Source organism: Hemicordylus capensis, chromosome 10, assembly GCF_027244095.1.
Source record: "Hemicordylus capensis ecotype Gifberg chromosome 10, rHemCap1.1.pri, whole genome shotgun sequence".
Classification (NCBI taxonomy): domain Eukaryota; kingdom Metazoa; phylum Chordata; class Lepidosauria; order Squamata; family Cordylidae; genus Hemicordylus; species Hemicordylus capensis.
In genome coordinates this window covers 19,030,227-19,047,203 of record NC_069666.1, presented here as the reverse complement: position 1 = coordinate 19,047,203, position 16,977 = coordinate 19,030,227, and the positions used below count along the sequence as shown (strand labels likewise).

The 16,977-nt window shown below is 47.9% G+C and overlaps 1 protein-coding gene across 2 annotated transcripts in view; it reads left to right on the top strand.

The window, feature by feature from the left end:
• The window catches only part of CSK (C-terminal Src kinase), a 101,521-nt gene that overhangs the window by 23,217 nt on the left and 61,327 nt on the right, over positions 1–16,977 (top strand). The window contains exon 1 of one of the 2 annotated variants that reach the window (XM_053272767.1): positions 15,039–15,433. The exons of the other annotated variant lie outside the window; for it this stretch is intronic. Within the exon in view, the coding sequence (XP_053128742.1) occupies positions 15,407–15,433 (27 nt within the window). The 5' untranslated portion in view covers positions 15,039–15,406. Of the gene's footprint in view, positions 1–15,038; positions 15,434–16,977 lie in introns of those variants that run through there. 2 annotated transcript variants of the gene reach the window in all.

Here is a 16,977-nt window from a genome sequence, read left to right as displayed (position 1 = left end):
CCAGCGGTAGCGATGATGGGAGTTGTGCTCCCGCAACATCTGGGAACCACGTTCAAGAACCCCTCGGTTAATCCTTTGCTTTTTAAATGGAAACAGTGTGCTGGAAATAGTAATTGAAATAAGAAGAAGTTCTTGCTATTTCAGTAGTTCGTCACATAACGGGATACCGGACCACAATTGCTTTTATGACCCTTCTTCCTGCCTTCTGCTACAAGGCGTATCCTCCACCCTTTGTGGTGGACCATCCAGGCTGCTCTTCTGGGCAAATAACTACCTGAGGTTTGAGCTCTGTAGGATGAGGAACCTAAGCCTTGACTCCTTCTGGCAGGACCCCACAAAGAGGGGATTTGGCCCTGGCAAGTTCGTGAACTGGTTTTGCCGGGGTGGGCGAGAATGTATTTATTATTAAACTAGTATTTTTAAGCCCGTTATAATAACGGGCGCTAGGTTCCCCCCCCCTTTATTCCTTCTTCCTTTTCTCTTGCCCTTTTTTTTTGTTTCTTTTTTATTTCTTTCTCTCTTCGTTTCTTTCCTTTCCTCTGCAGTTACCTCTTTGAAACTATGGTCTACTTTACATTGGCTGTGTAGGAAGTTGTATATCAAGTCAGAGACCCTTGATCCGTCCATCAACCTCACTATTGCCTACTACACTGACTGGCAGCATCTCCCCAAAGTTCCAGGCAGGAGTCTTTCCCAGCCCTCCCTGGAGATGCTGCCAGGGCTTGAACCTGGGGTCTTCTGCATGCAATAACTTACTATGGAGTAAGCCTTGTTGAAATCGGTAGGGCTTACTTCCGAGTAAATGTGCACACTGCAGACTCAGGCTGGAAGTATTCTACACACACCACAACCCATCTCCTTTGCAAGCTGCGGTGCGGGCGGCGACGTGACACAGACACACACTAAGCAAGCCAGCCTTGCCTGGTATATGCTTGCTGTAGTGTAGTAGAGAGAGGTTTGGGTTCGCGGGGAGAAAAAGTGCTGGTGTTTCTCTCCGGTGGGGGAAACAGCGCAGAGAGCCTGACTGAGCTTCGCCCTTGCTGGAGTGAGAGAAGTGCAAAGAGGAAAGAGTTACTTCCTTCAGTTACCTCCTTGTTCTCTCACCTGCTGGCAAACAAATTGAGGAGGCTGGGAGCAGAAAAGCCTTTTTAGAGGAACCCCCCACCTGGAAAAGGAGGCATAGAAAGAAGCTGGGCAGAGGCGCCGCTGCGGCCGCCGGCACCGGACGGGGTGAGGAGGCGGCGGCAAGAGGACCGCCTCCCGCGCCTTCCTCCCCGCTGAATTGCCTCCCTGCGGCCGGGTAGGGTGTGCCGTCGCTGCCTCTGTGCTTCTGGTCGGATGGTGAGTGCCGGCCCCGCCGCCATCAGTGCCGCCCGCAACCGCCGTCTTCCCCTTGGCCCTGCCTCCCAGAGTGCCGCCCAGAATGCCGTCCCGATTGCTGCCCGCCCCCGCCGTCTTTCCCTTCCCGGTGTCCTTTCCTCCGGGCGGACAGACGCGGCAGCAATAGAACTGGCCAGCATGGCCGCCTGGTGTCGGTGGTCCTGTCTCCCTTGGGCTGTTCTGGGCCTGCGCTTCGCGCAGGCCCAGAACAACCCAGGGAGGCAGGGACGCAGATCCCCAACGTTCCAAGGCCACGGCCACTCACTTAGCCTTTTATTATATAGGATTATTACATTATAAATTATTAACCTGCCAGGGCCAAAAGGATTGTGATACAACACTGAGAGGGCAAGTTTACTCCTGTTAAATGATAACACATTTTGTATCCCGCTCTTCCTCCAAGGAGCCCAGCGCGGTGTACTACATGCTTGGGGTTCTCCTCACAACAACCCTGTGAAGTAGGCTAGGCTGAGAGAGAGAAGTGACTGGCCCAGAGTCACACCCAGCTGGCATCATGGCTGAATGGGGATTTGAACTCGGGTCTCCCCGGTCCTAGTCCAGCGCTCTAACCACGACACCACGCTGCACCACCAAATAGTGGTGGAGGATGGAGAATTGTTGCCTAGCACAGTTAGAAGAAATCTGGCTGTTTTTTCTTTAAAAAATATCTATATCTATCTCAGCATAAATAAATAAATACTAGCTGGGCCAGGCGCAGAGGATCTGTGCCTCCGGCCCACCCACTGCCGCTATCCCCCAGGCAGTTGCTCTTGCGAGAGCTGCCATGCCTGGGATTCGCGACGGGTATGCCTAGGATAAATAAATATATAGAAAATAGCAAATATTCGTATATACTGCCTTAAAAAAATAAATTCAAAGCTGTTTACATAGAAAAAAGAAATGATGGTTCTCTGTCCCACAAGGGCCCACAATCTAAAAAGGGACATAGAGGAGACACCAGCAACAGCCACTGGAGGGATGTTGTGCTGGGGTTGGATAGGGCCAGTTGCTCTCCCCCTGCTAAATGTAAGCTAATTGCCACTCTAAAAAGTGCCCCTTGGCCTCCTTAGCAGGGGTTTTCGTGCAGTTTCAAAGAGGGAAGGGAACTATGTAAAGCAGCAGGAAAGGGAACTGGTCATAGTAACTCACGGGGCAAGGCTGAGCCAATTGAGGAGACCAACAAGTTTCTCTTTATATTGGTTGAGCTCCCGGCTGCTGTAATCTAGTGGTCGCTTGCAGCTGTGAGAGGCAGACTCATTCAGCAATCAGTCTATCTCCTTTTGAGGAAGGAAGTTGTAGGTCCTAAAAATGGAAACCTTTTCGGCCAGCGATTCCGAAGCCTTCCAGCCACGCTGCTCTAAGCGCTGGGCAGCAGGCAGAGAAATCCACTTGGCTTTTGGGAAGGCATGCTCATTGGGCAATGGCTGATTGCTGCAACTCTGAAGTTCCCATTTCCACGGAGCAGACCCTGCTTAGTTAAGGGGACGGGCCATGCTTGCTGCCACAAGACCAGCTCTCCTCTCCCTCTATAGGAATAGAGGTTCCTATAGGCATAACCTGTATTTTTTTAAAAAAATATTTTTTTTTGAAGACCCATCTCTTCACCCAAGCTTTTCCAGCTTTTTAAATTTGTAGGTTTTAATTTTATACTCTTTTTAAATTGTTAAACTGTTTTAACCTTTTATATTTGTTTTAATTGTTTTTATGTCATTGTTAACCACCCGGAGACGAAAGTTTGGTCGGTATACAAGTCAAATAAATAAATAAGAAATAAATAATTTTAACCTCTATTTTTTAAGGGGCTCATCTTAAATTCAGAGTCGTCTTGCATTCGGGTAAAGACAGTATTTGTGGTGACGTGGTGATCTGAGTCCTTGCCCAGCACACGCACGCACAAAGCATTCGCCTATTCCAAGGGACACCAACCAGAGCTTCTCCAGCTATTGTTGAACTACAACTCCCATCATCCCCAGCCACAAATGGTAGCTAGGGATGATGAGGATTGTAGTTCAACAACAGCTGGAGAGCCAAGGTTGCCTACCCTTGCTGTAGACCATGAAAAATCTTAATACATTACTGCATTTTTTTAAAAAGTCAGAAAGCAATGGGTCGTGGTTCACTAGAGCGTGATGTGTGCGTGCATGCCCACAGATGTTTTTATACTACTTGTTGTCTTTCACGGCGCATGCCATTCTGGTGTGAAGTGTCTCGGAAAGTGTCAAAAGACAGCCCTGGGCTGCAATGTACAAGATTCTGGTCTAAGTCACCATTGCTATATATAGCGATAATTTTCATATATAGCCGATTGCCCTTTCCTTAGTGTTCATAATGGTAGGAGCGGAAGAAGCATATGTGGGTGTCAAGGGGAGAGAGAGAGAGAGAGAGAGAGAGAGAGAGAGAGAGAGAGAAGGGTACACTTTAAATGAAAGACATCCGAGGCCTATACAAAGTTGTGTAACAACTTTGGGGTTTGTGTCTTTTTTAACTAAAATCTGGATTTTGGAAGGGTGAGGGAAAAATTAGCTTTTCTGTTACGCAAACGTTTGTTCTGATTTGACGCCCTTGAAAATGAAACCGCCAGTTAGGCTCAGGAAATTGTAGATCGTAGCTGGGTTTAATTTGGGCATAGAGAGCATTGAAAGAGTGTGCCTTGTTGACAGGTACTGAGGGCCGTGTTTGCAGGCTGAGAGGTCAGGCCGGCAAGAAATATGGAAACAATTGCATTAGATGGATATAAAGTAAGGGGCAGGAGAACGTCATGCAAGGAAGTCCATTTGGGTGGTCACACTTTTGGCCTTTTATATGCTTGACCCTTTTCCAATATTGACACATACAAGCTGAAAAAGCGCAGGCATGGGTGCTGTGCCAGGCCTTGACAAATCCCAGGTGCCAGAGAACCATGGCATTTAGAAGTTTAACCATGGCTTCTTGAGTAGGATATTCAGAGGTAAGAACATAAGAAAAGCCCAGACAGATCAGGTCCAAGGCCTATCTAGGCCAGCATCCAGTTTCACACAGTGGCCCACCAGATGCCTCTGGGAAGCCCACAGGCAAGAGGCGAGGGCATGCCCTCTCTCCTACTGTTACTCCCCTGCAACTGGGATTCGGAGGCATCTTGCCTCCTGAAGCCCTTAGACTAGTAGCCATTGATAGACCTCTCCTCCATGAATTTATCTAATCTAAACCCATCTTAAAGCCATCCAGGCTGTTGGCTCGGCTGTCACCACAACTTGTGGCAGAGAATCCCCATTGGTTGATTATGCCGTTGTGTGAAATACAAGTTATTTAATACAATGCTCCTCTACTGTTTGATGGACATGCAGCATTCCTCTTCTACCTGAGCTGCGAGGGAGGTAGAGCCTATTGACATCACTGCGGGGGTGCAGAGCATGATTGATGGTCATGATTTTCCTGGTCTTACGATCCAGCGTCTCTAGCTCTGCCTGGGTCCAGTCTATTATTCCTGCAGTGTATCTGATAACAGGTATAGCCCAGGTGTTTATGGCTTGTATGGTGTTCCCGCCATTGAGTTTGGACTTGAGGATTTTTCTAACTCTCCTGATGTTTCTAACTTTCTCTCTCACTTCCAATTTTTCTTTTAACTTCAGTGTGTGCGATGTTATCAGCCTGGACGATGCCCAAGTATTTGTAATGTTCTTTCTCTTCCAGGTTCTTGATCTTGCTTCCATTGGTCAGTTCTATTCCTTCTGTTTTTGTTATTTTCCCTCTGTTCATTATTAATGCAGCACACTTGTCTAGTCCAAACTCCATTGCTATATTGCTACTGAATATACGAACAGTGTTTAGCAGTGATTCGATTTCTGACTGGAACTTTCCATAAAACTTCAGATCGTCCATGTACAGCAGATGGTTGATTTTACTGGATGTTTTAGATGTTTGGTATCCGAGGCCTGTTTTGTTTAGTATTTGTGAAAATGGGGTCATGGTGATTATGAACAACAGAGGGGATAGTGAGTCCCCTTGGAAAATACCTCTTCTAATGCTAACCTGTCCAAGTGTCTCGCCATTGATTGTTAACTGTGTACTCCACATGCTCATTGCTTTTTAAAATAAATATCTGAATGTTTTTGCTGACACCAGTTGTTTCTAAACATTTTAGTATCCATGTGTGAGGCAGTGAATCGAAGGCTTTCTTGTAGTCAATCCATGTGCAACACTTAGATTTGTTTTTCTTCTCTTGCAGTTTTCTAAAATCGTTTTGTCAATCAGCAGCTGGTCTTTTGTGCCTCTGGTGTTCGGGCAATTTCCTTTCTGTTCAACTGGAAGCTGTTTGTTGGTTAATAAGTGTTGCATGACTTCATCTGCTATTATTCCAGTTAATAATTTGAACATGGTTGGCAGGCAGGTGATCGGTCTATAATTACTTGGAACTGCATCTTTTGCTGGGTCTTTCATGATGAGATGAGTTTTCCCAGTTGTTAGCCATTGTTCAATATCACCTCCTTGCAAAATGTGATTGAACTGTTTTGATAGTTGTTTATGAAGGCTTGTTAGGTGTTTAAGCCAAAAGCCATGCAGTTCATCATCGCCTGGTGCAGTCCAATTTTTATTATTATTATTTCTTGTTTACACAGTCAGACAGGTGTTATTGACTGGTTTGTTTTATCCAGACATCGAGTCCTTCCCAAGGACCTAGGATGGCTGAATTTTATTGTCAATATTATTATTATTATTATTATTATTTTATTTTATATCCTGCTCTTCCTCCAAGGAGCCCAGAGCGGTGTACTACACACTTAGGTTTCTCCTCACAGCAACCCTGTGAAGTAGGTTAGGCTGAGAGAGAAGTGACTGGCCCAGAGTCACCCAGCAAGTCTCATGGCTGAATGGGGATTTGAACTCGGGTCTCCCCGGTCCTAGTCCAGCACTCGAACCACTACACCCCACTGGCTGTGTAGTATTGTCTACACAACTGGCAGCGGCCTCTCCAAGTTTGCATGCAGGTGTCTCTCCCAGCCCTATCTTGGAGATGCTGCCAGGGAGGGAACTTGGAACCTTTTGCTCTTCCCAGAGCAGCTCCATCCCCTTAGGGGGAAACTCTTCCAGTGCTCACACTTCTAGTCTCCCATTTGAATGCAAACCAGGGTGGACCTTGCTTAGCTATGTCATGCTTGCTACCACAAGACCAGCTCTCCTCTCCTTGCAAAGGGGATAAACGGAAGCCCACTGAAGTTCTGTCTTCACCATGCCCATCACGCAGTCCAGTAATTTTGTCAAGTGTCCATAGTTTGGCGCTCAAATTTTTGGACTGGCTCCTAGATCCAAAGAAAAATGTTCAAGGCTTGTGCAGTGTTCCCTCTAACAGGGATTCCCAGATGTCGTTGACTACAACTCCCAGAATCCCCAGCTGCAATGGCTTTTCCTTTGGGATTATGGTAGTCAACAAGATCTGGGAATTCCTGTTAGAGGGAACATGGACTGTGTTTTTTTAAAAAAGTTGAAATGCAGCTTCATACGAGGTGATGCATGCAAACAGAATGAAGACTTTCTTGTTGGATTCTTGAGATAGTTGTACAACTTCTTGTGGGGAAAAACTGGTCTTTACCAAAAAGCTTCTTCCCCTCTCTCTGCTTCCCTCCATCGAGCAGAGTTGAAGCATGAGGTTAGGAAGGCATGATCCCCACTGGGTGACTCTGGGCCAGTCCCTTCTCTCTCAGCCTCACCTACCTCACAGGGCTGTTGTGAGGATAAAAACAACCATGTACACCCATGCACTCTGGGCTCCTTGGAGGAAAAGCAGGATAGATATGTAAAAATAAATTTTAAAAAATTAAAATAAAATAAAATCAGAAATTTAAAATAGATTGGTTGCCTGCCCTTCAGTGCCAGCATCTCAGCTTCTCATTGAGATTTCAGAAAGGGATCCTGGAGGTCATCTAGACCAACCTCCGTAAACTGCTACAGCATCACTAGCTGATGAACGTCTAGCCTCTATTTGGAGACTTCTGGAGCAGGAGAGTCCACCAATGCACAAGGCAGGCTGTTTCACTGTCAAACAGTCCTTATATTTAGGAAATTGGATGTCTAACCTGAACCTGCTTCCTTGTGCTGAAAGGGTGGGGGTTTCTCCCAGGTTGCAGGCAGGAGTCTCTCATAGCCCTATCTTGGAGATGCTGCCAGGGAGGGAACTTGGGACCTTCAGCATGCAAGCAGGCAGGTGCTCTTCCCAGAATGGCCCCATCTCCTAAGAAGGATATCTCACAGTGCTCACACATGTAATCTCCCATTCAAATGCAAACCATGATGGACCCTACTTAGCAGCACTCACACATGTGGTCTCCCATTCAAATGCAAACCAGGATGGACCCTGCTTAGCAGCACTCACACATGGTCTCCCATTCAAATGCAAACCAGGATGGACCCTGCTTATCAAGGGACAATTCATGTTTGCTACCACCAGACCTCTCTTTTAAGCGTGGTGATTTCTGTATTTTGAATTTGAATTCCAAAGCTGTTGTCAGTGGAGAGAGCCACACCGCAATGCTAGCAATGGCTTGAATACATGCAGTAACGTTGGGGGGCTTTTTAAAAGTGCATTTTATTTTTCAAAGACAGACTTGCCACTCCAGAGCATTACGGTGCATCTGGGTGGCGCCCTTCTATAACCCAGTGCTAGGTGAGATAAAGTGAGCCAAGAGTCTTCAGTCCTCATGTCTCCGAGCCATTTCAGAATTAAATTTCGACTCCAGCTAATTGGCAAGCAATTTAATTTACCGTGAACAAAAAGCAAAAGATTCACCCTCTAGTCAAGGAGTAAAGTGGTGTGATTCTGTGGAAGAGAGACTGTATTCTCTTACAGAGAAGGAGTCTGAGGCTTATCTGACATGCAAGACAGAGCCCGGCTTTTATTATTAGACCGCAAGACCCTCGTCAATAATTTAAAAGTCTGCCAGTCCTAATCTCATTGCTCTGGAGACCTTTCAGGACTGGTCCTGGCGTGACCCATATCGCAATGAACCGTGCTCTAGATCCCTACTGCTGTTAAGCTGCCTTGGTTGAAGAATGTGCGAGAAACAGAGTCATACTTCAGAGAGCAAATTTTGCAGACACAATCCTGCCACGGAAATTAGCAGAATGGGCTACGTTTTACAGCAGAATAGACTCAGGGACACATTTAAATATATACTAGCTGGGCCAGACGCAGAATATCTGTGCCTCTGCACGGCCCACCCACCCTCGGCCACCTTCTCCCCCCCCCGCTGGCACGCAAGCAGCCTTTTTCTTGTCCTCACCCCGCCACTTTCTGGCTGGCTTCGTCTCTCCCCACCACCACCGCCACTTTTGGGCAGGTGGGCTTCTTCTCCCTCCCACTCCCACCAGGCCAACTGGCCCGCCTGCCACTTTCTGGCCAGCCGGGCACCAGCTTCTTCTCTCCTACCCACCCACCCCGCTTTCTGGCTGGTGGGCGGGCTGCTTCTTCTCCCGTCCCGTTGCTCCCCACCGCTTTCTGGCCGGTGCTGCCTTCATTTTCCTCCCTCCCACCCATCTATCCGGCAGCTCTCTGAACTCTTGCGAGAGCTGCCACGCATGGGATTAGCCGCGGGCATGCCTTTGAGAACTAAATATATCGATCGAAGATAGATGTTTTTGCAGAAAATCTGAAGTAATCACCCTATTTTAGCTGTTATCGTCCTCAACAGATGTTTAACACTCAATCAAATCGATAATTCCAAAATGACATCATGGAAAAGAAAAGCAGAGCATTCGCACATTCAAACTTACTGTGATTCAAATTTGCCATATACAGTATGGTCACTATCCAATGAACTGGATCATGTTTGAAGTTAAAAACCTACAAATGTCAAACGGTTCTTTTACTTCCCTTCTGCAAGCACATTAAAAAAAATTCCATTACATATACGTACTTTCTTGAACTTGCCTAGAAGTGTAATCTATACCAAAGGACTTTGCCCCGTCAACAATGGGCCTCACCTAATACACACACACACACACACACACACACACACACACAGAGTTCGAGCAGGGGTCGCGTAGGAAGCTGCCATATACTGAGTCAGACCATTGGTCCATCTAGTTCAGGATTGTCTGCACAGACTGGCAGCAGCTTCTCCAAGGCTGCAGGCAGGAGTCCCTCTCAGCCCTATCTTGGAGATGCTGCCAGGGAAAGAACTTGGAACCTTCTGCATGCAAACCTGCAGATGCTCTTCCCAGAGTGGCTCCATCCCCTTAGGGGAATATCTCTCAGGGCTCACACGTTTTCTCCCATCCAAATGCAAACCAGGGCAGACCCTAGCTAAGCAGGGTCTGCCCTGGCGGCATCTCCAGATAGGACCGAGAGATTCCTGCCTGCAACCTCAGAGAAGCCGCTGCCAGTCTGGGTAGACAATACTGAGCTAGATGGACCTATAGTTTGACTCAGTATATGGCAGCTTCCTATGACATCTACTGTTGTCTGATTTGGGCTGACTTTACCTAAAGGACCCCCCCAACCCCCAGTGGCTTCTCCAAGGTTGCTGGCAGGAGTCTCTCTGAGCCCTATCTGGAGATGCTGCCAGGGAGGGAACTTGGAACCTTCTGCATGCAAACCTGCTGATGCTCTTCCTAGAGCGGCCCCATCCCCTCAGGGGGATATCAGAGTGCTCACACGTCTCAAATGCAAACCAAGATGGACCTTGTTTAGCCCAGAAGACAATCTATGCTTGCTACCACCAGATCAGCTCTCATCTTTGGATGCTAGGCTGGACGGAATAGGGACAGTTTCCCCAATATATGAGAGACCCTTCTTGAAAAGATGCCTCTTTGCTCAGTTAACAGTTTTTGTTGACTTTTGTTACTGTTGGTTTAAAACTATTCTGTGCATTCATGCAAACCCTTGCTTGCAGTCTGCTACTCAAACTAAAACATGTTTTGTTTTTTTTGTTTCTGGGGTTGGAATACCACTTTTCATCATTATGCCAGCAAAGCAGGGTGCAGTGTAATGCAAAAAGCGACATAAAAATCCAGATTGCAATACGAAACATCGAAACCACCAATCTCCGTAGAAAACCGTCCACAAGAACAACAGTAAATAATGGCAACATTTAAACAAAGGTGGAGAGCTTTCCAGGGACGAACAGATGGCCATCCCTTATTTACAGGATCACACTAAAGAGATAAGCAAAGGAGCTTTGGGGAGCTCATTCCAGAGCACTGGGGGCTTAGGTATACCAATCAGGGAGCCTGGATCGGCTGCAGCTGCCTGTTGAGCAGAGCCTTGGTAGTAAAGGATACCAATCAGGGAGCCTGGATAGGCTGCAGCTGCCTGTTGAGCAGAGCCTTGGTGGTAAAGGATACCAATCAGGGAGCCTGGATTGATGGTGGCTGCCTGTTGAGCAGAGCCTTGGTGTTAAAGGATACCAATCAAGGAGCCTGGATAGGCTGCAGCTGCCTGTTGAGCATAGCCTTGGTGGTAAAGGATACCAATCAGGGAGCCTGGATAGGCTGCAGCTGCCTGTTGAGCATAGCCTTGGTGGTAAAGGATACCAATCAGGGAGCCTGGATTGATGGTGGCTGCCTGTTGGATATACTACTTGGTATTTGGGTTTTGTGGGAAAGGGGGATAGCTATATATGCTATATTTTGAACATTGTTTTGCTGTGTGAAATAGGCCACACTTGGTTTCTAATAGGTGTTACCGCACGCATTAGATGTTGTATTGCCTTTTATTTTTCACTGGGTGTCTTTGTGGATGGTTTATCTAATAGGTGTGGCAGTTGTCTGAAAGGATTTTCCTCATTTGCTGAGCTGCTTCGTGTGTTTTGGATGTATTTGATTGTATTGCGGAGTGTCATGATAACTGTCACAATATTTGCATAGAGTGGCTTGTGCCCTGCCACCCCGAATTCCCTTCCCAGGTCTAAGCAGAAGCAAGGCCCTTGTTTTGACTCGCCCGTTCAGCATTCCCTTTATTTGTGAGCTTGTTTGCCGAATGCGATAAGTCCGTTGGACTTTGAGATGCTGAAGTGAAACTTGGTGAGTTCTGTGTCCAGTTCAGATACTGGCACCACCCTGTGTCCATTTTCTAGTGGAGAAGGAAAATACAAGGCAAGGCAGTATTTTCCCTTCGACACCAAGACATCAGAATGTCAGGTGTACACATTCAGGATGCCATTCTGGGTTTGAAGTGCATTTCAGCTCAGCTCCGGCCCCTGTTTTCAAGGGGCCAGCAGACACAACAGCTCAGGATGTTTTCACACCTATCTCTCAATCTAAATGAGGCATTGGAATCCGCGTCCTGCATCTTGCTATGTAAACACAATGCAGTGAGAATTCTCCCTCCAAGATTGGAACAAATGTTGGTGGGCACACCAGTGGTCCTTCTAATGTTTCTCATCTCTGTGCGGAATGAGTTTTGTTCTGAGCGGTAGTATCCAAGCAGGGTGTGTGCACCTGCGTTCAGAATGGGGCCTTCCCGATTCAACCTGATTGGAAGGCTGGGGTGCTGATCCGGGGTTCTGATCATGGGCAAAACCTGTTCACGGTTGCAGCATTTCTGCCTGCAGAGAAATAAATGGCACGCTGCAGTCTGACCACCACCAACATCTAGAATTCCTGCTTAACCCTAGTCAGGCTTCTGAGATTGCACCAACTTCAGGTATACACACTCAACTAGCTGTGTGTGTGTGTGTGTGTGAAAATACAAAATAGCCTGCATAGTGTAGCGGTTAGAATGTCGGACTAAGACTGGGAAGGCCCAAGTTCGAATCTCCATTCAACCACAAAACTTACTGGGTGACTCGGGGCCAGTCATGTATCTCTCAGCCTAACCTACCTCACAGGGTTGTTGTGATAATAAAAAATAACCACGTACAGCTCTCTGAGCTCTTTGGAGGAAGAGTAGGATAAATCTAATGGTTTCAGGAGATACTGAATTAATTCTCTGTTTGGTTTCAGTACCAAATAGTTTCTACTAGTTTGTATGCCGATATATGATCTAGGGCAGGGGTGGCCAGCCTGAGGCCCACAGGCTGTGGGGCTGCAGTTCCCATCACTCCCTGCCAGACTAAAGTGTGGCAGGGGATGATGGGAGTTGTAGTCTTGACAGTAGTTGGAGAGTTTTGAGTTGGCGACCCCCAAATACTAATTTGTAAAATTCTGGTAGAAATTTTGCATGTCTCTCTCTTTTTATCTTCACCAGTGGTTGAACAGGGTTTGCTACCTGGTAAGGTGACAGATGTGTGGTATGGATTTGTGAGGGCTTCCATCAAGTTTCTAGATCCCATGGTTTGGTGCATGTGAAAGTTTATGAAGGTGTCATTTGTCAAAGGCTCTGAGCGTCCATCGCTTGCATGGCTAGGTATCATTGCTGGGCAGGCGTTGGAAGAGGCACTCTTTTGATTTTAAGCAACAACACAATGCTTTGGGACGGTTGGAGGCATCAGCTTCCAGTTGGAGGTATGGTGTAGGCTTGGAAGCGAGGGGAGGGAATGTGGGAAAGACCACAGAAAGACGTGAAGCTGCAGGAGGCTGCACTGTGACTCTGTGGACGTTGACAGAGGGCAGGTCTCTCTTCCAGGGGTCCCTACCTTGGGCCCCCAAGATGTTGTTGGACTTCAGCTCCCATCATCTCTGACCTTTGGCCATAGTGGCTGCGGATGATGGGAGTTGTAGTCCAACAACAGCAGGACACGGAAGATTGAGACTCCTTAAGGTGTTAATAGTCATAGGAACAAAGGAAGCTGCCATATACTGAGTCAGACCTTTGGTCCATCTAGCTCAGGATTGTCTACCCAAACTGGCAGCAGCTTCTCCAAGGTTGCAGGCAGGAAACTCCCTCAGCCCTATCTTGGAGATGCTGCCAGGGTGGGAACCTGGAATCTAGATGCACTTCCCAGAGCGGCTCCATCCCCTGAGGGGAATATCTCACAGTGCTCACACTTCTAGTCTCCCATTCATATGCAACCAGGGTGGGCCCTGCTTAGCTAAGGGGACAAGTCATGCTTGCGACCACAAGACCATCTCTCCTCTCCTTATTGTTCCTTGTAACTGGGATTCTTAGATGTTGATTACCACTCCAAGCATCCCCAGCTGCAATGGCCTTTTGGTTGGGGTGTGTATATAATAGCGACTTGAAAATTTGCTTATGGCTACTAGGGATGTGTGCGAAATGCATGTTGCGTTCCGTTCCGAGCTTGAAAATGCGCAGAAAGTTTCGTGGGAACCACCAGTTGAGCTGGTGGTTCCAACAGAATGGTCTTGGAACACTTGAAATGTTCTGATCCCCGTTTTGGAGTCCAAAATGGCACTCCGAACAATCGGAATGTTCCAACTCAGGATGGGGTTGTTCCATTCTGAGCTCGGAACAGGCTCTTGATTCGAAGGGCATTGTTCCGAGCTTGGAGAATGGCCCATGGCGAGTTGGAACATTCTGACTGGAACATTCTGCACATCCCTAATGGTCACTGACCTTGAAAAAGTGGCAACATACCTGATTCCATGACCCTTGGAATTGTCCCCTTCGGTTTTCTACATGTTCTGTGTAGTCGTCGTGCCCGCCCCCCAGCCCTGATTCTTCATTTTCCTGGTTATAAAACCATTTCAGAAATAACAATAATAAACAAATTGCAGAGTGTATGCAGCCCTGATCCTGAGTAAGCCAGCATGTTTCAAGTGATCCTGGATCATGCTGTAATATCATAGAGCAGGGAGTCCCGACCAGTGTTACTGCAGCTGTTGCGGAACTACAACTCCCATCATCCCCAGCCACAATAAATTGTAGCTGGCGATGATGGGAGTTGTAGTTTAGCAACCTCCTTCCAAAGCATCCTGAAAGAAAGGAGCACATGTTTAGAGCATGTGCCCCTGCAAACTGAGCAAAGAGGCACCTTTTTAAAAAGTGGCAATTCTCTTTATTGAGCAGGAGGAGAGCGCCTGGCCCTATCCACCCCCAGCACAGCATCTCTCCAGTGGCTGTTGCTGGTGTCTCTCTTCTGTTTCTTTTTTAGACCGTGAGCCTTTTGGGGACAGGGAGCCATTTTATTTATTTATTCATATCTATGTAACACCACTTTGGGAACTTTTGTTGAAAAGTTCCCAAATTTTTCATACATATAAAAAATGTTTATATGTCGTATTGACATATATTATATGTCGTATGACATATATTATATGTCGACATATATTATGTCGTATTGACATATATTATATGTTGTATTATATGTTGTATCGACATATATTATATGTCGTAAAATGTTTATATGTCGTATGTTTATGTCGTATTTAAATATCCGTTGTATTTGTATTTGGAGTACCACTCAGAGGAGCACCTAGGTAATTTTGGAGCCTGGACCTAAAGGCCTTTGGAGGACATCCCCTCCACCCCACTGCAAATTAAGCATCACCATGATCTGCCAGGCAACCACCACACCCGGAACAGACACAAGAAGATATGGGGGCCCCCAGGGTTTCTGGAGGCCCTAGACTTTGTCCCCAAAGTCCAGGGGTCAGAGTGCCTCTAGTACCACTGGTTGGGAACCCCTGTTATAAAGCACTGGAGGACTGGAGGTGAAATTAGGCTCAAGGAACTCTCTCCTCCTCTGCATTTCAGAAGAGTTTGCTTTGAATCTCGGCGGGGTGTGTGTGTGTGTGTGTGTGCGTGTGTGTGTGTGTGTGTGTGTGTGAAGGCTTATTGGAAATGGGGGGAGGCTGTTCTGGGGTGAAGCTCTGTGCAGCTTGCTGTCGGCACCCTTGCGCACAGCGGAGTTGCCCATCGGGGGTTTAAATCCGAAGTTCGGCCGCTCGCTTCTTGTGGCAGGGGGCTCTCTGTGGATGAGGTGGCCGGTCCGGCCGTGGTGGAAGGGAGAAGCCGATGGAGTGAGAGTCCAGCTGGGCTTTGCCGTAGCCTCCGCTTTTGCAGCAGGCGCTGTGCCGCTCCCCCCCCCCGCCCCGCCGCCGCTTCCCGGGAAACCGCAGGAGACGGGAGACGCTATGGTGGCCGGGGCTTGTTCGAGCGGAGCCTGACGGCTGCCACGCAGGGTCTCTGGCTCCGCATCTTATGTAACGGAAGATGCTTCTCAGCTTCTGCTCCGGTCTCGTAAGTTCCTCCTTCTCTCTCTGTCTCTCCGCCCCCCGCCGCCTTTAAATTCACCACCGCTTCTGCCTGCCTTTTGCTGAGTCTTTTTTCAAATTCAGGCTGCTTGAAAGGCTCTGGCTGGGCCCCAAGATGCAGAGGCGGCCTCCTGCATGGACGGGGGCCCTGTGTGATTACTGCCTGGTGCAGAGATGCCATGCCCAGAGGGGTGTTTCGCCTGGCCTCGGTCTTGCTACAAAGGTGCCGAGATGCTTGCGTGGTTGACTGCCAGGATGGTGTACGCACTTGTGTGTGTGTGTGTTGGGGAGGGGAGAGATCTGTGCAGCACAGACGGCTGCGTTAGGGCTGCAAGGTGGTGGGAAGGGAGACGAACTGCATGGGTTTCCTTGCATAAAGGGTAGGGCTGGCCCCGAGCGGGGTGGGTGGGAAGGGAAGGCAGGTAAGGCTTCTCTCCTGCGCCTGCCCTACGCTGCGGTTGACAAGGTCACATCTGTCCTGACAGGTAGTCAGAAGAGAGCAACGGGGAGAGGGAGCAGAGCAGAGCTGACAGGCTGTGTAGGCTGTGCGGGAGAAGCCGCGGGGTTCTATCGGAATCCTTGCGCACAAGTTACTTTGAGAGACCCTCCTCCAGCAGGAAGCTGTGTTATACTGAGTCAGGCCATTGGTTTATCCAGCTCAGGGTTGTCTACTCTGACAGGCAGCAGTTCTCTAGGACTTCAGGAGATGCCTGGGATCGAACCTGGGATCTCCTTCATGCTAAGCAGATGCTCTGACACTGAGCTACATCCCCATCCCTGAAGAGGTGACATGAATGTAGGAAGCTGTGTTAGGCTGGGTCAGGCCATTTCAGTATTACCTACACAGACTGGCAGCAGCTTTTCAGGGTTTCAGGCAGGAATCTCGCCCAGCCCTATCTGGAGATGCTGCCAGGGAGAGAACCTGGGAGCCTCTGCCTGCAAAGCAGATGCTCTGCCACTGAACTGCAGCTCCATCCCCAAGGATACCGGCTTGGTACCCACGTTTGTTTTTTTCGGCTGCCAGGCAAAGACTTTTTCAGCCTTCCAAGAAGACTAAACTGATGACAACAGGTACAGCCACAAGCCTCAGAATTGACAATGAAGACATTGAAGTGGTGGAGAGCTTCTGACTTTTATAATCGACCGTCAACAGTCAAGGATCCAGCAGTCAAGAAATATGCCGCAGACTAGCACTTGGTAGGGTTGCAATGAAGGCCTTGGGAGATTTAGATGCCGTGACGTGTCTACACCTACAAAGATTAGAATCATTTGGACTGTGGTTTTTCCCATGACACTCTATGGATGCGAAAGCTGGACTTTGAAGAAGCAAGGTAGAAAAAGCATTGATGGTTTTGAACTTTGGTGCTGGAGAAGACTTTTGAGGAGACCATGGACAGCCAGGAAAACAAAAAACAAAACAAAACAAAAGGATCCTAGAACAAATCAATCCAGAACTTTCACTCCAGGCACAAATGTCCAGGCTCAAACTATCATACTTCGGACACATGATGTGAAGACCCAGCTCCCTTG